The sequence below is a fragment of the Electrona antarctica genome (genome assembly GCF_951216825.1).
Source record: "Electrona antarctica genome assembly, chromosome: 17".
NCBI lineage: Eukaryota > Metazoa > Chordata > Actinopteri > Myctophiformes > Myctophidae > Electrona > Electrona antarctica.
In genome coordinates this window covers 22,491,955-22,514,652 of record NC_136798.1, presented here as the reverse complement: position 1 = coordinate 22,514,652, position 22,698 = coordinate 22,491,955, and the positions used below count along the sequence as shown (strand labels likewise).

At 43.2% G+C, this 22,698-nt stretch overlaps 1 protein-coding gene across 1 annotated transcript; it reads left to right on the top strand.

Moving 5' to 3' along the window:
• Positions 1 to 915: 915 nt before the first annotated feature.
• tfap2b (transcription factor AP-2 beta) lies at positions 916 to 11,970 on the top strand (the record flags this gene model as incomplete). The annotated part of the gene is made up of 7 exons (XM_079525797.1): positions 916 to 987; positions 3,084 to 3,542; positions 5,291 to 5,339; positions 6,605 to 6,827; positions 6,934 to 7,052; positions 7,321 to 7,462; positions 11,673 to 11,970. The coding sequence occupies exons 1-7, from the start codon at positions 940 to 942 to the stop codon at positions 11,968 to 11,970; spliced, it is 1,338 nt and encodes a 445-aa protein (XP_079381923.1). The 5' UTR covers positions 916 to 939.
• Positions 11,971 to 22,698: the final 10,728 nt, after the last annotated feature.

The following is a 22,698-nucleotide window of genomic DNA, read 5'->3' as shown; positions in this document are numbered from 1 at the left end:
TGTAGTGCCTATTGGTAATGATATAAGGAACAAATCAATGGCACTGCCCAATTATGTTATGTATGTTTGCTATGTTACGTTACCCTATACATTAAACTCTGACGCTGCATGATCCTATACCACACATCTCATTTCATCACAACTCAACATTGTCATTCACCTCCACTGCAATAGGAAACACAAACTGCATGGACAACTAAATTATAATTCAGAACATCATAGTGCATTGCATGGAGTGGGTATTGTGCAGCAATGCCATGAATTAAGCAATGATAACGCAGGTCCACTAAATCATCCACTGATATCAATAGATTTGATCATGGTTTTCTGTAGTTTATATAGTTCTGCTGTGTGCTGGAAAAAGAACACATCATTCCACTTAAGTCAGTGGTAATTAGTTTTAACTGAAATACAGTGAACCTATACCCTTAATAGTCAAGAGAATTATTGGACTGGCTGTATCTAGCTTTATACGTGTCTGGCTCTGTGCCACCAATTTTATTTGCACTGAAATTAAATTTGCTATACTTACTGCATCACATGCATCTCTGACTGGCCTGACTGCTACAAGTTCAAAGCATCACCAAAGTTGCGCACCCCCAGGCAGGTGTATGTCTTGTATAGTGCTTATATTTCATTTGATTTATTTACATGGACAATTATTTCATTAGCAGTACAATAGTTTATGATCCCTAAAAGCTATCCATGCATTCCCCACATCACCAGTAATACTCTATATAGGGATTTCCCATTCATAAGGTCTGCTTGCTTCAGTTGCTTGCATGGAGGGGGGCGGAGAGAGACAAAGAGATGGAGAGGGAGAATGAGTGTGAGAGAGGGAGAGAGAGAGAGAGAGAGAGAGAGAGAGAGAGAGAGAGAGAGTTGAGGCATCCACCTCTCACTTGGGTGCATTCAGTTTACAGACACCAGAGAGCGACCATGCTGTGGAAGCTAGTTGAGAATGTCAAGTATGAAGATATTTATGAGGTAATGTCCAGCTGCTTATGTATTTTGGAAATTATCCCTGATTTTACAATGCATGAATTGTTATTTAATTAACATAGTGTACTCTACACTGTGCCAATATTTGAATATCCACTCGTATTTTTTGTTTGAGTGTCACTTGATTATTTTGCAGTTAGTGTGCACTTTTTTGGAAACCAATCAAGAGATGTTGTCCTTAGCCTAGATAATTCGTTTTATTATTATTATTATTATTTTATTATTATTATTATTATAGTATAGATAAGTGAATAATTTTAGGTTAAAATGTCACTGTTTAACGGTTACGGTGTTTTGTTGTATTTCTTCAAAGAAAATAAGGTATGCCTTATTTCAATTCCCTCAAAAAGTCGAACACTTAAATTGTCTAATAAATAAATCAAAATCTAGCCGAGATTTAGAAACGAAGCATGTGTCAGAAGAACTATATGTAAATCATTTGGCTTTGGTCCCAGAACTATTAAAAAAGAAAAGTGCCACGCGCTGGGTGAAACTATGCATCAGGCTCGCGCTGAATGGGCTCGAGCACAAAGAGCGGAGAAAGGGCAAGTGGCGAGGCCTTTGGATCATCTCGGTGGGACGCCCATGTCTCGTGCCGCACATGGCTTCTCTCTCACGGTGTGACGGTGGAGGACTATGGAGCACTTATACGGAATAATACTAGCACTGTTTAGGTTTTAACTGGCGTCCGGCGAGTCGAGAAGTCACCGGTGAAAAGAACCTACACAGTATTTGTATGCTTGAAAGGGACATGCCGCATGCGTGACGCATGTCCCCTTTCACCCCCACGGTTACTTTCACTTGTTGTGGGTGTTTTAGCAGGCTGTCAAAAACAGCTGTGGGTGTGCTGGGTCGGTTATTCTGGCCTAGATAGACAAAAGTCCCTGCGGTTTGTGGTTTACCAGGGCTGATTAAAAGTTTGATTTTGCTTCATGCTTGGCTTGAGGAGCAATTTGGGGAGATAAAGTTTAACCAAGTTTGGACATTTTTGCTATTTTTGCATATTCTTTATTTGTTTGTTTTTTGATGGCTTCAAGTTCCAGGGACATATAGTTTTAATATTATGCCAGTGTGCGCTTTCCTTTCCTGCTCCAATTGTGTGAGCGTAAAAGGTTCCCAAAATGCACAACTTTTGGACAGTATAGGGGGGTAGATTTTGGCACCTGGTTGGTAGAGAGAGAGAGAGACAGCTCTCTCCTTCCTTCTGCACGCGCACTGTCTTTTCGCGTGAAACGTCACTCGGGGTTGCGCGAGAGCTTTCATGCTTGGTGTGTCGCCAGTCCTCTGCCTAGTGGTGCGCGCATTAATATTCCTGTAAGTCTCAGTCATGAATAGCAATTACACCGTACCGGGGTAGAGGCGGGAGCACTCACACACACACACATACACAGAGACACACACACACGCACACAGAGGAGCGGCGCGAGCTTCGGGCTGAGGAAGGTTCTGTATACGAGACTAGGAAAAAAATAAGAATCTGGAATTAATCCTGTCTGTGCGTTTATGTTATGAATTTCTGCACCCCGTGCTTCTGTGCGTGGTTTCCGGTGTTCTAGTACTGGTCTATTATAGTATAATATAATAGTCCCACTGCTTGCCGTTATTTGGCTAGAGCCCGCGGTTGGTTTGTTCTGTTGGCAGCGCAGACAGCAAGACGGTAAACAGATGTTAGTCCACTCATATTCCACCACGGTGAGTTTTGTGGCTGCGGAATGTGTAGGCCTATATAGTTTATCTCAAAATGTGCTGATTATTAGCTTTGCCTTCGTTCTGCACAAAGTAACAGAATTAAAATTTCTGATGCAACTTCTTCTTCTTCTTTTTCTTTTTTTGTCTATATGGCGCATGTAACCCGTCATAGGCTTTCATTTGGACGGATTATGCTTTGTTCTTATATGACACCCTTTTAAGTTTGCATGCAGAACTGGCTATATATGTGCTGTGTGAGATGGCTTATGGTGTCCCAGGCATGCACTCCATGCAGGCCTGGCTGTCTGTGTCCACGCAGGACGTTTGGGTCCTTTTCACCACGGGTTCATTCATTTATTTCCTTTCATCTGATTTTTCTTCGCCTCCCGAAGGACCGGCATGACGGCGTCCCGAGCCACAGCTCGCGCCTGTCCCAGCTGGGCTCGCACGCGGGACCCTACTCTAGCGCACCGCCGCTCTCTCACGCGCCCTCCTCGGACTTCCAGCCTCCGTATTTCCCTCCTCCGTACCAGCCGCTAGCTCACTACCAGAGCCAGGACCCGTACTCCCATGTCAGCGACCCCTACTCCCTCAACTCCCTGCACCAGACGCAGCAGGGCGCGTGGGGCGCGCGGCAGCGACAGGACACGGCCGGGGAGCGCATGGACAGCTCCTCTTTGCTGGCCCAGCCCCGAGCCTCGCTGCAGCTGGCCGGACTGGACCCACGGCGGGACTATGGTGGCGTGCGGCGGCCCGACGTGTTGCTCCACTCCACTCACCCGGGACTCGAGCACGGCATGTCCGATGGACTGCTGCACGGCCTGCACGGCATGGACGATGGTCAGGTCAGTGTGCAACTGTGCATGCATGTGGTCATCACGGCTTACACATTATGGGTTGGGTTGCCTAAAGTGGTTCTCAAGCTTTTCATGACCAGTCCAAGGAGGACCCCCGGCCCAAATCATGTAGCTATTTGGCACCCACACACACACACACACACACACACACACACACACACACACACACACACACACACACACACACACACACACACACACACACACACACACACACACACACACGCGCAAGATTGTTTCAACAAGAGGAGAAGTCGAGCTAAACTGATTATGATACTGTAGCGGGACCCCCTGGATTATGGAACACCCCCCAAGGGCAAGGAGTCAAGGACCCCACTTTGAGAACCACTGGCCTATACACAATTTCCAACGTTATTTAACGACTGTCGATAAGACAACGTTCAGGAATTGCATATGCAATTGTCAAACGATGTGACACTGCAGGTTCTGATGCTGGTATAGGCCTATAGGCTATATTTCTATATTTAGGCTATAATGCATTGAAAGTTAATTACAATTGATTGTAATTAATCTACAAGGAATGCCGAATAACGGTTGACCAAAATCACAAAATGTATATAATTTAATGTTGCCATGATGTATCATTCATAGGGTATATGGGCAAAGAACTGGAATCCCCCCCAGGGCTGTGCACGGACGGGGTCACCACTGTATAGCATATAATGCAAATGGCCTCAAGATAACAAAACGGTCTTAAAAGAGGCACAATAGCACAATCTCCATATTGGTTATATCGGTTGAGGTTCAAATTGCTAAATGGAGCTCAAATGTGATGTTGTACTATACTGACACACGAATTAGCCAATGCCATGTTAACAAACAATAAACAACACTGAATGAGAAAGACTTACACATTTTGTCTGACATAATTTAATAACACAGAACACCAGACTTGATTTCTTTATTACAATTATGATTATTATTATAATTATAATAATAATAAGAATTATTATGATTATGATTATGATTATGATTATGATTATGATTATGATTATGATTATTATTACTATACAGTATTATTATTATTATCATATGCTACCGTATGCGTATGCATATTATTATTACCAAGTATTTAATAGAACTGCATGCCTATTGAAAGATACAAATTGTGCACAATAAACTGAATTGCATTTCACAAATTTGTGAAATGTATAATATTGCTTTATAAGCTTTGTAGAATTGAGGCCATAAGCCAAATAATTGCTGTTAAAAAAATATATATATATATATAAATGGCAATGGGCTCTAATTTTGTTTACCACTTATTGCGATAATAATAATAATTATTAGTATTAGTATTAGTATTAGTATTAGTATTAGTATTAGTATTAGTATTATGATAGGCTCCCATGCAGTGCATATAGGTGATTAGGAACTTGATTAATTCACAAGATGATGATCATGATTTAAATAATGGTTCCTAGAGAACTTTAGAAGAGGTTCATGAGACACAGAAAGATGCAACACATGAGCTCAATCCAAACTATCAGCCGGATTTGACGGCCCACAGTCACGGGGGTCGGGGACATTAATATCAAAGAACTTTAACGACATAAAGATGCTCCCATGGTGCAATACATAGGCCTATAATGTTTTACTGCTGACTGAATCCCATGTCCATATTATGACCAATTATTTGCCAGAAAGGTTAAACTATACGATTATTCTTCAGTGAAATTCTAATGCTGTGTATATATGTTCATCTTTGCTCTGACTAACAGGTCGATGACAACGGAATGAGCATCCTGGATCAATCAGTAATTAAGAAAGGTATACACGCACGCACACGCACACACACACACACACACACACACACACACGCACGCACGCACGCACGCACGCACGCACGCACGCACGCACGCACGCACGCACGCACGCACACACACACACACACACACACACACACACACACACACACACACACACACACACACACACACACACACACACACACACACACACACACACACACACACACACACGCGCACACATGCACACACGCAAGATTTGGGTTTTGTGTTGGATTTGTGCCTTTTAAATGAACATTTGATTCAAGAATGACAGGAGAGTGGTTCTCATGGGGCCCACAGCTAAATTAGTTGAAAAAGCATCTGAATCAGTTTTACCACTTCAACTATACGCTTGGCTGTTCAATAGCCGACCCACAAGCTCACTGTTGCATGCATCAATCATGCACTGTGAGCATGTAGATCTGCTAGAGATACAAATCTCTTGTGGGGGTGGTGACATGGGGGTCCAAATGAACTAAGCTATATATTCAGGGATCCTTGACATGAATACGTCTGACGGTCTGAGATTGAGAACCACTGAGTTATGCTGATATTCCTGCTCGGTTGGATTGGCACCCACTTGGCACCGAGTGTGTCACAAAGTGTGCCTGAGTGTTTGACATGGGGTCCTCTCTCTGATGATGTGCGGTGATTTAGTTACGGGGTGTTGAGTGAGTGAAGCTCCCCGCGGGGCATTTAAGCCGCTGATGTAATAAATGGCACCGCTCACGGAGATCTCGTGAGCTCGTTTAGAAGCTAATCTGCGGTATTATCCCCCGCGGAGCCATCAAAACCCCTCGCACAGGGCTGGCCCCGCGCGACGCCTGCATGCATGCCTGCCATGCTTTTACACGCCATTAGCGCGAGCATTAACACGGATCGGATGAAGAAGCTTCTCGCGGTGGGATCTTAACCGGCCGTGGAAAAGAGACGGGGAGGTGGTTAATGCGACTTTGGGATTTGGGAAGCGCGAGTCAATCAACGATCGATAACCGTAATGAGGAATGTCTCGCGACATTAAATAACGGTAAATGCCCGGCGCAAGCTGTGCTTCATTATAGGTCGAGGAGGAGGAGGAGGCCGCCCTCACGATCCAGCTAATCAAAGTTTGAGAGAGAGAGAGAGAGAAAGAGAGAGAGAGCGTGTGCATGCGTGCGTGCGTGCGTGAGAGCATGAGGGACAGAGAGACAACATGAGATACAGGCTAACGTAACGTTATGTCGTGACCTTTGTTCCTTGGTTCAGTTCCGATGCCACACATGAAGAGCATGGGCTCTCTGATGCTGGGGAAGGACGGCCTGATGGGCGGATTGAACGTGAACATCAACGAGGTGTTCTGTTCGGTGCCGGGCCGCCTGTCCCTGCTCAGCTCCACCTCCAAGTACAAAGTGACCGTGGGAGAGGTGCAGAGAAGACTGTCCCCACCCGAGTGCCTCAACGCCTCTCTGCTGGGAGGCGTGCTGAGAAGGTAAGAAATGCATGCGGGCCCTCTTTAACCACCACGCCTGCTGCTATAAAACTGAACCCACATCGTGTCGCACACGTTTTAAATAATTAATTTCATTTTCGTATAGAGCAAAGTCCAAAAACGGTGGAAGATCTCTGAGAGAGAAGCTGGAGAAGATTGGACTGAATTTACCCGCTGGAAGACGCAAGGCTGCCAATGTCACATTACTGACATCTCTAGTAGAAGGTACGGTATATTATAGCCTATAGGCTTTTAGGCCTATAGCGGCTATAGACTAGCAGCCTATAGATAATAAGATAATAACCTAAAACACTATATTGTCAAACAACTTCGCTAGAGAAATATATAATGACATTTGAAATAATATATATAGCCAGTATAAACAATCGAATATAGGCCTATATCCATTTTGGCATTCCAGGCAGAATGTAGATTTAGGCCTTATATGTGCCCATCAAATATGTGCCGTCGTTGACACACAATTTCCTTTCAGGTGAAGCGGTCCATCTGGCTCGGGATTTCGGATACATCTGCGAGACGGAGTTTCCCACCAAAGCCGTGAGCGAGTACCTCAACCGGCAGCACGCGGACCCCAACGAGCTCCACGCGCGGAAAAACATGCTACTGGCAACAAAGTGAGTCATATAGGCTATGTATACTAGGCAGTAGCAGATGGCATGTAGCGTATAGGCTACACAGTATACAAACCCACACATGCATTATAGGCCACATATTGCATATAGCCTACATCCATGTTACAAAACTTACAACGAATGGACTTTATACTTTGAAGGAAACTGGAAGTGATTTTTTTTCTTCGGTCACATGCGATTGGTGAGTTGAAACTTGAGATAGGTCAGGTATAGGCCCTGGCATCTACGATACAAAATCCCCCCAAAAATGATCACTGCCTGCCTTGAAAGTTAAATTCCCCCTTTTTATTTTCTTTCTTTCTTTCTTTCTTTCTTTCTTTCTTTCTTTCTTTCTTTCTTTCTTTCTTTCTTTCTTTCTTTCTTTCTTTCTTTCTTTAAATACCAATTAACACCATGACACTGTGTAATTAAAATTCATTCTATACACATTGGTATAGTCAGTGTATAGCATAGCCTGTCCTCCATCAATCCTCCTTTATTCCCATGAGATTTGTTTGATGGGCAACATTTTTAAAGGTTTTAACTTACAGTTCACATAGGCCTAAATAAATAAAAATAGGCCTAACACTTTAGTTTCCATATGGCTGCTTTGTTGAGTAAATTAACTGGTGCGCTGATTATCTGAATCAGTGATTTGGTCTACAAACTGATTTAGCCTATAAGGAAAAAGACAATAATTCTTGAATATTTAAGCAGTCTTTGAATAATTCTGGGTTGAGTATACTCCGTCTATCACATACATTTTCACAAAATTCTTATCTTATCAATTTTATTATTCAATAATTCTGCCCATGAAACTTTAAAGAAAATAAAAACAGAATGTTCTGATCAGAACAATAAGATACCAAAACAAAAAAAACGGTTTGTACTTTATATGTTCACCCATCTGTGTGTGTGTGTGTGCATGCGTGTGCATGCATGCATGCGTGTGTGTGTGTGTGTGTGTGTGTGTGTGTGTGTGTGTGTGTGTGTGTGTGTGTGTGTGTGTGTCTATGTGCCTGCCTATACTTGCATGCATCATGCACGCACACTCATACACCTCTTCTTATGTATACACAACACCATGTGTGTTGAGCAGTGTGGACGTTTGATGCTCAGATCCGAACCTGTTCCAACGTGGTGAGTTGGTACTCGCCTGTTAAAAATTCATTATTTAGCAGTGGAGTGTTTCAAGTCGTCAAAAAACAACAGTCGGAGCCTTGAGTGTAGCCCTGGGGTGGCAGCTTCTCCTCTCTACTCCCGACCCCCTAACCCCAGCTGGGCTCACCCAACCCAGCCTGTCACTCATCGCTGTAGCTCTGCCCCTAGGCTGCTTATAGGGGTGCGTGCGCCTGTGTGTGAGAGAGAGAGAGAGAGAGAGCGAGCAGGGGGGGTGCATGTCTGTGATTCCAAAATTTCTGAGGCCTATAAGTTCATTTGGTGATTTGTTTAAATTTAACAAGGGCTGGGTGATATTACTAAATTAAATATCACAATATAGTTTGACCTAATTACAAATATCGCTATTGTGACAATAATATTTTCACATGCAAATTTCACATTTTGCAAATATTTTCCAAAATAGCTAAAATCACACTCCCCGTGTGAAGTGAGGGGCACTCCTATCATCATACGTCATTATGACATAACATGTCCATTTGCTCAGACACACATGACGTAAATTCTCCATTCATTGTCAACGGGAACTTTGTGTAGGATAAATATTGCTGATTTGCTCATCCACATGACGAAAAGTCTCCATTCATTGTCAATGGGAATTTAATGTTTGTGTAAGACGATGGTCTATCAGCAAGCTTGGAGATCAGCTATTTTTCACTATTTGTGAAGATTTGGAACATTTTTGAAAGTATAAAATGGAGCGTAAGTGATTAAAATCAGAGATCGATATAACTATATCAATATTGCCCAGCCCTAACATGAAGGATGGATGATGGTGAGGTAGAAGGTTGTTTTCCCGACTATTCCTTCCTAAAATCTATCAAAGAGGAACAGTGTTCTGGTTGTAGTGGGCAATTCCCCTAAAGTTGTAGACTCCTTATTGAAGATGCAGCTTTCAAATGTCACATTGAAAACGTAATTGTAAGGGTGTGTGCTTTGTAGTAACGCTTAAGCATATAGTGTAAATACATGGTCCAGTCACTGAATAGGACCAATATTCTATTTTATATATTTTTATATATATATATAGGACAAAAATGGACAAAGATTTTACACTGCAGAGTTAAATGAACACTGACAATATGACTGCGTATACTATCAAGGAGTATAATGGTGATGTTTAGTGTATGTGTTGGTGTACAGTATAGCTTATACGTCTGAGTTTACATAATTTAAGCTACATATGTGTTTTGCTTATACATACTGCATTTTGGACATACGAGTGGTAAGTGTAATGGTAGAATGATCTTATATACTCTACCAACATATACAAGCAGATATAAGCCTATATATTAAAGGGCACGCTGGGCAAGACCTAAGCTGTAGAGGCTATCATTTGTTTTGGGCGGAAGTTGCAGGATTTTGGCGGAAGTACCGCTCAAGGAAATGACGTTGATGCTTTACAAATCAGTTTACTTTCTCCGTGAATGAAACAAGTGTTGTGATTGGTCGGAATAATATCGTATCCTGGTTGTGACCAGGCTTTTCTCTTCGCAGATGAGTAAGCCTGGGACCGAGGCTAATTAAAGGGGGGAAAATATCAGATTGTCTATGTAGTGTTATAGATTTAATATTTAAGGGATTTAGGATTATTCTGGATGGTCCCCCAGGTCTACACCAAATCTCGTCGTTCAAAAACAGCCGATTTGTCACGTTGCGATGAGTTATAAGCTTGCTTGCAGAAAGTTCTCCCTAGAATAGGGACAATACTGTCTCCCCCCAAAATTATTGACAAAACATCAAACTGTGATTTGAAGGGGGGGAAGGCACATGTTGACTTTTCTTTCAACATGTTTTTGACGATGTGAAAAAAAAAAAAAAATAAAAAACAGTTTAGAAACTTTAGACAATGGAGGCATGCTATCTCAAACGGAATTGAGCCACGGGAGGCACCGCCAAGTGAGTTTAGGCTAGCGGGTTGCCGTGCCAAACGTTGCGAAGTCCGCTTGAGCAGACTTAGCGCCATCCGAGTTATGTGTTATAAATCACATTTTGGTCACATTGTGCGTTGATAGGGACACTATAGGCTTCATGTGGTTATGGTATTTTACAGTGGCATCCTTGTCCCCTCTCCCATCCCCCCATCCACTTTACTACAACTACCACCACAGCCTTGTCCCCTCTCCCACCCCCCCATCCACTTTACTACAACTACCACCACAGTGCTCTCAAATTCTACACAGCAACAGTGTAAGCATGAAGTGGGACCAATACAGCAAATCACTACAATTATGTTAAATGCTCAACCTTTTAACATTTTTAAGGCGGTAAAGTCCATGAATCGTTAAATTGGACACCAAACACCAAATATGGTGTTTGTAAATGCATTAAGAAATAACAATTGCTATAGGAGTGGCCTGCAGCCTATACTGAAACTTAATGTATTGCTTTAACATTCTATGTACCTGCCACTGAGTGAGTTGGTTGAAGTAGTGTGATTCTAATCTTGGAATTTGGTAGTATAGTCAGTGTGCTAATAGAAGAATAACATGCACTAACCGATTACACCCTAAACGCACCTATTTTTGGCCATAGAAGAGAGATGTGCTACATTTTTATATTAACGTAAATCTCTAAATCTGTGTTCTCCAAATTGATTAGTTCTCTATGAAAACAGGGAAGAATTATGATAGCATGTAATTTCTTTATTTTCAACCATAGACACAGTTCTGTAAGACATCAGAGATTGAGTTGGGGTTCTCTGTATACTACTTTTCAATGGTAGGACAGTAAAATACCGTTAACACAAATAAAAAATAAGCTATGTTGGGCATAACTGGCTGTGTAGGTGGCAATATCCTAGGCTGTGCACCGCCTTGTTTTCTCCAGTAAAAAACAGATCAGGTGTGAGGGCCAAACTCTTGGCAAAAATAGCAGATCTACAAACTAGCAATGCGATGTGTTGTGAGCTCGTAGAACTGCTATTTTCGGCCTATGACGTACAGTACGTAAAGGGTTTAAGTGGTTAAAACTCAGGATTTTGCAATATGCTATACTCCATCCCTGACATACCATGTTTCTCCATTCCCTGCAGACAGCTGTGTAAGGAGTTCACAGACCTGCTGGCCCAGGACAGGACTCCACTGGGCAACTCGCGTCCCTCCCACATCCTGGAGCCTGGGATCCAGAGCTGCCTCTCCCACTTCTCCTTCATCACGCACGGTTTCGGCTCTCCCGCTCTCTGCGCCGCGCTCACCACTCTCCAGAACTACCTCAGCGAGGCTCTCAAAGGACTCGACAAGATGTTCCTCAACAACAACAACCCGCCCGGCGGCCGGCACGGCGAGGCCACTAACAAGGCCGGAGACAAAGACGAGAAGCAGCGGAAATGAAACCTTGGGGGGGGTGGACGGGACGACGAGGAGGCAGAGTGGAGGCAGACAGACACAGAGCCGTTAACACCGTTACTTCTAGCTTTATGCCACTGAGACTGACCTATACCACACACAGGGCTGAGGAGGAGGAAGAGGAGGAGAAGATTCCCAGAGAGAAAAAAAGAGGAAGCAAATAAGACACCCGTGGGCCAGTGTCAGAGAGCGCCGCAGAGGGATTTTTCATCTGTGTTGCGTTCCCCCCCCCCCCCCTCCCCCTCACCAGGAAATGCTGGTTGCTATTGTTACGTCCATTTTGCTCTCTCCGCCACCCCTCTAGCTGCATCCTGTGAGACTGAGCCGGCGGATCCACAACACTGTGTGTATGTGTACGCTCGCCAGTTTTGCTCGTGTTTTTTGTATACACGTGGACGCACGCCTACTCGCGTGCTTCAGTGTCCAAGTGTGTGGGTTTTTAACGGAGAGCCGGCGACAACACATTGTATCTGTGAAGCAGGTTTGTCTGTGACTGCATATGATAAGGAGTGAGGGTTCTTAATTTATGTGTGTAAATATTTATTTATATTAATTTAAATGAATGGTTGTGTAAATAGGTGCGGAGTAGGGGCCTATTTATCTGTGATTTGACCTTTGTGAGGGAGGGGGGGAGGGGGGGGGGGTGAGACTCATCCAACAATGTTATTTCTGTTCCACTAGAGCTGTTGTCAGGTGCTGATGATGATGAAGATGAAGATGATGGTGATGATGATGATGATGATGATGATGATGATGATGATGATGATGATGATGATGATGATGATGATGATGATGATGATGATGATGAGGATGATGATGATGATGATGGGTAGACATGCTTATAATTGTCCAGTGATTTCATTTCTATCACATTGATAATAAACCATGTGTTTTATTATGCAGGGTGTGTGGGCTGCGCCTTTTCTCCAAACTCACCACTCGCCTGTCTGTTTATGAATGGTCCCAGTTTGAAGGCAGTCAATTTAGCTTGGACTTAAACGTCCAGATCAGTTTTTGTATCAACATTTACTTCACTTTGATTAATTTGTTTTAAATGAAAAGGTGAAAAGTCCACTTTCTGAATTGTTGGAATCGTAGATGAGTTGGGCCTAACTGTGAGCGTGGTGTCTTCTCATCAATGAAATTAAACGAAAAACAGATCGGACGCTCAAGTCATAAGTGAGATGTTAAAGGGACAGTTTACATGCCTGCATGCCTATGTTCTTCACATGCAAAATGCCATAATAAATGTAACTCTGAGAAGTGTACAAAATATACACTCTCCTAGTTACAAATTGAGAAATCAACACATAATTTGACTGTGTGGCTAACAAACTATTTGTGATTTCTGAAGGCAATTCCAAATTGTCATAAGACATTTTAATTCAAACTAAACTGATTTTATTTGCTGCTTATTCATGAATGGAAAAAAGCAAAAAGCAAATCCAAAAGCTGAGATCATGATTATAATGATCTTACATAATATGATATTTTTATATAGGAGGTAGAACATGTTTTATTTCCCCTGAAGAGAATGATTGCATCGCATGATAATGCACAGCCTATAATAATAACAATATCATTTGTGTTTTGTGTAAATGAAAAGAGAAAAAACTGTCTTTAGGCCTACTAGAATATAGGCCTATAGTCTTTAGGCTATACTCGTACTCGTATGACAATGACAGGCACAGATCTACAACTTAAGGTCACAGCTTTGCAGATGTGACGTGTGTGAGCTTGTAAATATTGACACTGTCGTACGATAAAGCATAATAGCCAACAACTCAACAGCGAGCATCATGGTCATTTCATAGGCTACATGGTGAGGAGAGCAGGGGAGGATCGGGGGGCGGAAGGCTGATGGATATTGTCTTATTCCACGGAGATAATTGGCTGTATTTTCCAGCCAGTGAGGCGCTCTTTTCGAAGAGGCTTTCTCTCTCGCGCAGGGGAATAGAATCATGCCTCGCGGGCCCCCGGTTATGTGTGGGGATCTCGCGCCGGTATTCTAATGGTGAGACAGACTGAGAGAGAGGGAGAGAGAGAGAGAGAGAGAGAGGGATAGAGAGAGAGGAGGGTGGGTGGGGGGTGCTGTGTCCCGCGGCTGCAGTGTGACCCGTGGAGTGGAACGCCGCGTGACGCAGGTGCAGAGTTCAGCACCCGCATGTCCGCGAGCGACTTGTGCTCAACAAAGGGAGAAAGAGAGATCCTCTGAGCAGCACAACGCATCAGCGGCCATGTCCATGAGCTATATGACAGGTTGGAACAACAAACAACAAACTAACAAACAAACAAATTAACTGACTACTGATTACTAACGAGAAAGCCAAAAGCCATTCATCAAGTGAATGGGTAACATTCTCTATACACTTGCAATATAATAATTATAATAATAATACCTATAGCCTATATAGGCCAATCGATTTCCCTTCAATCTAAATATCCACAATGACAACAACACAATCATGAAATTAATTATAAAATATGATTTACATATAGGCCTATTTTAGGCCAATAGGCAAAATAGCAGAGGGATGAAGAATAATGAGTCTAATGCTAATAAACAGATAATATCTACATCAATCTCTCAAAATGTCAGTTGAATTTAATTAATCAATGTTCACCCTAATATGTCTATAATCTTTGTTATTTATGATTTTTTTTTCTTTTCAATAGGACTAGCTCCATATGCGAACACTCATAACTAAAATAAATCAGATGAAGAGAGGCACATGAGTCAAGGAAGCTTATGTGACAAGATTGTTTGCCGGGAGGCGGGAGCTACAGTAGGCTCCTCCATTTACAATGAGATACTGATTTTATGGACTCTCCAAATGGTTGTTTGAGGGTGAGGGTCAAGGTGTATCTCATCAGATAGCCCATGCAGTTGGCTGCTGTAAGCCAATAGCGGCCATAATCAAGTTGCATGTTTTCTGTTTCCTTGTTAGTAGCAAGTCTTCCAAATTGGACATAAGGCTACCATAATAAAGTCCTAAAGAGTTTTAACTACGAGTGTCAGTGGAGAGACGAGGAGACCCCTGTTATTGAACAAACATTCAAGATTCTTATCGGAATATATACGTATTGAACGCGAGAAAGAAAAAAGTATTCAAAACCCCTTTGAACAAAGCTTTTATCACAAACTGTACAACTAAGTAAAGGGTTTCCCCTGTATGGGTCCTTGTGTGCTTTCTCACATCAGATATCGACAAGCCTTTGCTACCATACTGTACAACTACAAGGGTTAAAGTCAGAAGCCTGGACTGACTCCACACCGAGATATTTCAAAGATGTGACTTGATTATTCAGCTATTGGGAAGAAACCACCTGACTCCAAAATGTTAATTTTTCAGAAAATGAAAAATATACAATTTTCAGGAAGTTAAGAAAACCTTATAGTTTGAAAACAAAGCAATACTGCCTCATCAAAGTTGGTGTCGTGACTTTATATATTGTCAATTACTTGCATGCAGGTGGTGGAGTTCCTTTAGCTCCTTTAGCAGACAGTTTGAGGGTCCAATGGAGTTAAGAGGTTTTGTCCAAAGCACTTTTTACTACTTTCCATTGGTTCAATATTTTCGAAACAACACACAGATGTAAAGGGTGTTCAATACCACTGATTTATGCAAAGAAAATCTAAAACCTTCAAGATGGAGTTTGGTGCATGGTTTCTTCCCGACAGAAAATATATCATATATGGTTAAAGTCATTTCTCTAGCCAACTCTTGAATGCACAAGAGTCTGTAATTATGCCCTAGTGATTTCCAAACTGGGGGGTCCCCAGATTATTTGCTTAATGTGCAACATTGTAAACAGTAGGCATGTAACGATTCACTCAACTCACGATACGATTCGTATCACGATATGAGGTTCACAATACGATTTTTCACAATATTAAAAAATATATATATATTAAAGAAAAATTACCGTTTTTTTAATTTTATATAATTTATCTTCCCCCCTGATATTTTTTATTTAACTACATTGCAAAAAAGTAGCATTACTTTTGACAGTGCAGAAACATAATTGCCTTCCTTGATGAGTATCAACGACCATCATCACCTGGGTCACAGACACACACAGCTCCCCTCTACAGTGCTCTACTACTGAAAGTGACTATCATTTCTCTCCAAAAGCACTTGAATATGATGGAATATGACTAAAGCTCACATTTCACATCACACACTAGCCCCCCCAAAAAAAAAAAATTCAACGATTCATATTGTCGGGATTAATATCGATATATATCGATATACTATATATCGTTACATGCCTAGTAAACAGTAAACAAACCAAAATACAGTATAAGTTAATACAGGCCAGGGTATCTGCACATTTCTAAAGTGACAATTTAAGGACTGTTAAGACCTTTTTAACATCAAATTGGCCAAATTGTCAAATATTACGTAAGAAAGAGGCAAATGTTCGATCTACAAGCTCAAGCTTGTACAGTAGTATATTTATCTGTGAACCGAGTCAAACTAAATGTAATGCCTCAACTCCTACAATTCCATGTGCTTGTCAAGGTGGGGGGTCCCCAGTCCAAATTATATTTTTTTGGGGTTGCACAGAAATCTAATCTAATATACATATAGGCTAATATGACATCATATATTTCCATTTCTGCTAAGCAGCACACTAGATAAGCGTCGACTAATTTGGTCCAACAGAAGTGGGGGAGGTGGGATATCCGCACTTCCAGTGTACAGTTGGGCAAAAGAAGCATGTGAAAAGTGAAATAAGTGATGGAACATTGACATCAACGATTTTCTTTCTCCTCTGTCTCTCTTCATGATAAAAAGGCCTAGAGCAGACAATGTCATACCAGTTGCAAATTTAACACCGACTTTCGACGCAAGTCAGGGATGATGACAATTGGGAATAGACCTGCTGTATACATGCCCACCCATATTTAAGCAATGCTCCGTTACTAGTCATTGTACGTGTTGGAGTCTCAGGCCTATCTCACATTTTTAACCTCTTCAAACCTGTCATCCATATTTTGGCGAAGATTTTAAAAGTTTTCAAAAATGCAAAACAAAATATTCAAGAAATAACAGATCTATTAGCTCACAACGTTTCTCGTTGTGCGGTGTTGTAGGCTGTGTTGTGAGGCTACACTCTGGTCATTCCCTAAATTTGTGGTGTACTACCTTGATAAAACAAGCAGCCTTAAATGGGGGGTGATTTGATTAAAAGCTGATAACGGGGTGGTCTAAAGCAAAGTTCACAAGCCAAGCCTGATTGTCCAGAAGAAGGGTATAGCTACAGACAGCTTTTACTGTGGACCCCTTAATAACCGTGGACACCACCTTGTGAGCCACTGTTGAAGACCATGACATGAAGTCACACAAGACTACCAACCTTTGGGCCATGCTGCTCTGGATTCACTGATTCAGGTACAGTCATGGACTGAAATGGGAAAGGAAAATAGGACAATTTGATAGACATGACTATGAAATCTGCACTTAAAGGCTTGATTGTGGGACTGTGCCTGCCTCTCTGTCTGTCAGTTTTTGGTGTTTCTGTCGCACTTTGCCAGGAGGTGAGAGAGCTGTTTCCCATCAGCAAAGGCCCCTCAGCATTCTGTCATGCAATGGGCTGTAAAAATGCTTATCCAGACTAACACACACACACACACACACACACACACACACACACACACACACACACACACACACACACACACACACACACACACACACACACACACACACACACACACACACACACACACACACACACACACACACACACACACACACACACACACACACACACACACACAGGTTATCCAGCAAGCAGACAGCCGAGTGCCGGTCGGGAGTAATTCGTGCTTGGGGCACAGTGCTGCAGGCAAAGCAGGCGCGTGCTGGATATTTCATTATTCATTAATTTACTGTTTAACAAATCCTGTCATTACTGCACCAGAGCCCAGCTCTCCCTCACTCTCTCTCTCTCTCTCTCTCACACACACACACACACACACACACACACACACACACACACACACACACACACACACACACACACACACACACACACACACACACACACACACACACACACACACACACACACACACACACACACACACACACACACACCCACACACACACACACACACACACACACACACACACACACACACACACACACACACACACACACACACACAGCAGCAGCAGCGGGTGTCAGGCGTGGCAAATCGGCCTGTTTGATCCCGGGCCCGCTCAACAAACGGAGAGAGAGCCATGAATAATAAGAAGTGCGCAGCCGCCACGGAACGAGGGAGCGTGACACCATCTCACAAAAAAAAGCCCTTTAGCGCGGGGGCCCAGGATCCGCCGGGGCCTCACCTAGGGTCCAGGGTTCATTATTTGAAAGAGACAAAACAAACAGTTGGAACGACCGTGATCGATTAAAAAAAAAACAGAAGAATAAGAAAAAGAGGGGAGCTCGGGCATATACAAAGGGGGAGAGGGAATCAATTACGTGGCGCACAAAAAAGACGGGGCAGTGTCTCCTCGCCGCAGATGGACGACTCTGGTAGAAGACGCTGTAGGCGTTGTTTATACGCTGCTGACATGCAACTCCACCACTGGCTGGATAAGCAAGGTGGCTGTCAACCTTTCTGTCTCACAGAGCCTCCTGAGAAAAAGTGCATGTCTACTTGGATCTCCTCTGAGGCAGTCGAACACACGCGCAGTGCACGCACGCACGCACGCACACGTGCGTGCACACACAGAACTGAGACAACAAATAGTTTTTTTCTTTCACTTAATTAATTACCGCAGGAAGCCTCGAGGCTGTGAATATTCATTATTTCACAAGAAAAAATAAAATGCCATAAATATTATAAACAATGTGCTGATATATACAAGAAATGCATATTCCTCTTTTTTTTCCAGTTTCCATCGTGCATTCGCAACCTCCAAAATCGTCTTGTGACCCCCTCCCCCCCACCACCACCACCACCACCCCATAAGGGGGCCATCCCTAATCCCTTATAGGAGACACACCATGTTGGACGATAAAGATCTGTGGTTGACACTGAGGAAAGTGTCTGGGGTCGCGGCATACATGTACAGCATAAAGGACTAAGAGGAAGTCGTCACTGTCGGGCATAAAACCTCTATCTCCACAGTATAACTTTGTATGTTTTTTCATAAATTACACATCCTCACTACATGTGTTACACGACATCAGTAAAAACAGCCGATCCAGTTGTGACACGTTTTTGCCATTTTTGAATTGGAATCCTGTTCCAACTGTAATAGGGTTCCACCCAGGCAACAGCGACGTAGGGATAGAGTTTAAGCCTCAGAGGCCTGGCACAGAATGGGGGAGTCAGATTGTGTGCCTTCCAAGGAGGAACGACTTTATTACGTTATCTGTTGCCCTCAACGACACAGCAGTCTGTGTGGGTGGGTAGCGGCGGGATTTTGATGTCATTAACATGTGACATATGTAGAACTGACTGGGAGTGGCTGGGGGCCAGTGTTTGTCTCTCCTGCCACTGTCCTCCGTGTCCGCAGGGCCCAGCTGGGGCTGAGTGTGGGCTTTTTTGTCAACAGCCAACGAGCCAGCCTTCAAGCAAGTCAGCTAGCCAAGGCTACTGTCTGCGGTGTGTGTGTGTGTGTGTGTGTGTGTGTGTGTGTGTGTGTGTGTGTGTGTGTGTGTGTGCAAACGTGTATTTTGGCATATCTGTGCGGTTTTTGAATGCGAGTTTGTGATTGTGCGTTCGCTTGCTTGTGTATTTGTTCCTCGGGGCATCGGCTGGTCCTTCCATGGGGGGGGGGGGGGTCCTTGCTGGATATGTGGACAGGCAGGGGCAGGGGCAGTCCTGGGGTCCCTTAAGGTTGGCGTGGAGATGCTGAACAGAAGTGACAGCGCTACTGCAGCCGCTGAGGCTGGTCTGCTCCTCCAAACAGGTCAAGGTTACAGAGAGGGAAGAGCAGCGCAAAGCATCATAGTCACTTAGCCTCACACGCACGCATGCACACGCGTGCCCGCGCATTTTAGGATGCCAATTTTACACAAAAAAGTGAAAAAAAGAACACTGCTCATCATCTGCCAGTAACTCAGGTGAGGTGCTGGAGCCAAAGGGAACAGAATGAACAAAAGGAGCAGCCTCCGCACACTCAACACTGCGCAAAAATAGGCATATATTCTTTTTTGGCAAAGATATTTGATGTATATGGAAAACAGTGGTCCAAGTACAGTTGCAACTCTGTTTCGCTAAGACTAGACGGTAAAGTGGTTAAGTACAGAGGAAAGTGGATCAAAGGCCAGATATTGGCGGTGTGAGTTTGTAAGTGTGTGTGTGTGTGTGTGTGTGTGTGTGTGTGTGTGTGTGTGTGTGTGTGTGTGTGTGTGTGTGTGTGTGTGCACGCCCTAGGCATGACGTTAAACTGCTCGGTTGTACCTACCACCGTTAATGTAGTATATTTATGCAGATTTAAGATGCATTTGCAACCTCTGTGGACTGTGTGCTTCAACACGATCACAAGCTTGCATACAAGAAGGCGCTGCTCACCGATGGAGTATACCGACAGCCGACACTGCCTGGCGGCACCTCCCATGCATGAGCAGCTACCGGCCGGGAAGTTGTGTGTCCGTCCGCTGTCGGAACAACAGTGGGTGGATTTCGGGCCCATGGGATCAGCTATGCTACGGAGAGCGATTTGACACTGGCCAGCAATACGGGAGTGTTCTGGGAAGTGGGAACTTTGTTTCCTCTGGTGATTCAGCCTGGGACAACATGCCCGCTGATTGGTTGTTTGAGGGGGTTTCGACAACTTGGGATGGATACCCAGAAACGAGGCAGGACTCGCAGGAGGGGATAGTGCAGTTTTAAGGGAGATTTATTATTATGGATATACATAAGTAAACAGTGATTCTCTGGCAAATAGATGAACATTGTATTTGAACACATGCATGGTGCCTTGACATGAACACAGGGAATACACACATTTATCGATAGACAAAGTCTAGCTATTTGGAATGGAAAAGTAATTAAATCCCTCTTTTTCTTTTTTCTTCTTACGATTCGATACTGATTATTTCCAATCCATAACGATATGATACATTACAAAGTCAAACGATACAATATTTTGCTGTTTACATATCGATATACTTTGATTTCTGAAATTAAAATCGATATTTCGATATTACTATATCGATACACTCCTAGTGTGTTTGTTTGTGTGTTTGTTTGTGTATTACCAAAATCACCTGCAGCACCACTGGACTAGTCTGTGACTTCAAGCCAAGGGAAACTGCCTGTTATGCTCTGACCACACCGTGTCTCATTACAAATTACAAAATGCAACAATTGACAAATCAATTATCGAGTTTACAATGAAAGCCAGACTCCAAGTTCTGCCCACTAAATACAGCCTTGCCCTCTGGTACCCTGCACAACATGATTCATACGGTTTGCTTCATAATAATCAAGAACTGGAATCTGTTGCACACATAACTAGACATGCCCTAAGCTGCATGTCCAAAGATGTGTGTGCGAGGACTACAAATAGATGGACTGGCTAAAAGAAGGGCAAAACAATTAATTAAATATTGTTCTGCGTGTCTGGGGTGCCACATATAGGCTCTGGCCTGACAGCGTGTCGCGTGTTCGAGTCCCGTTCATGACGACCTTTGCTGCGTGTCTCTCCCCTTCCCTCTTTCCTGTCTCACTTGTAACTATCAATAAAGGCAAAAAGCCAAAAAAAGGAAATATTGTTCTGCCTTTGCCATTTTTGGCAGTCACTTTACATGGAAAAGACTCTGTCACCTATAAACATAACTGGGGGGGGGGGGGGGGGGGGATAACCCTGGTACCTTTACTGAAGTCTTTTGGAGTGTGTGTGTGTTGTATTTGTGTGCATGTGCGTGAGCGCGTGCAAGTGTTTGCATTATTGATGCAAGCCTGCCGTCCCCAGAGAACCAGACCTTATTAGCTGTTTTTATTGTTGGAACGTCTCCCAGGTCAGAACATTTACTAATATACAAGCAGCCTGCACAAACCTGGGAGGTAAGACCAGGCCCATTGATCCTATGATGACGTTTCAATGAAGACAAAGGAATATGTCATATGAATGAACGCCATCAGTTAGTGTTTTATCCAAAGCCGTTTCCATTGAAAGACAATATTTCGATATTCCTGAGGCTATGCTCACCCTTACGGTGTCTGCCCATAGATCCGACTGCCCATAGATCTGAACTCCCGTTAGTCCGAACATGCTGGTTGGTGAACATGCGCTGCTCCCGTGCTTGCGGTCATGTTTAGGGTTAGGGTTAGAGATAGGGTTAGTAATTTCGGAACAATACACCCAACTGGAAACTAGCTAAAAGGGGCACAACAGAAATGTATGAGAGGTGCTAGAGCAGTGGTTCCCAAAACCTTTAGCTCAAGACCCAGAAAATAAATTAGTTTGCCCCAAACTAGTGAAAATGGAATCTAAAAGCTCACACCGCATCCCTTCATGCCGCGTTGTGAAAACACTACACAAACTATCCTTGCTTACAAACGCATACACCACTGCTAAAATAGTTCATCATCTTTCTTTAACTGTATGATGATTTCCTTTTTTGTGTGGGAGTGTATATTTGTACGTCTTTAAATGTTCTGATGAATTGAAAATGGATCAATCACATATATAGTGCTGTTCAGTCTGCTTTGAATTGTAAGGGGGGGCGGGGGTGTACTTA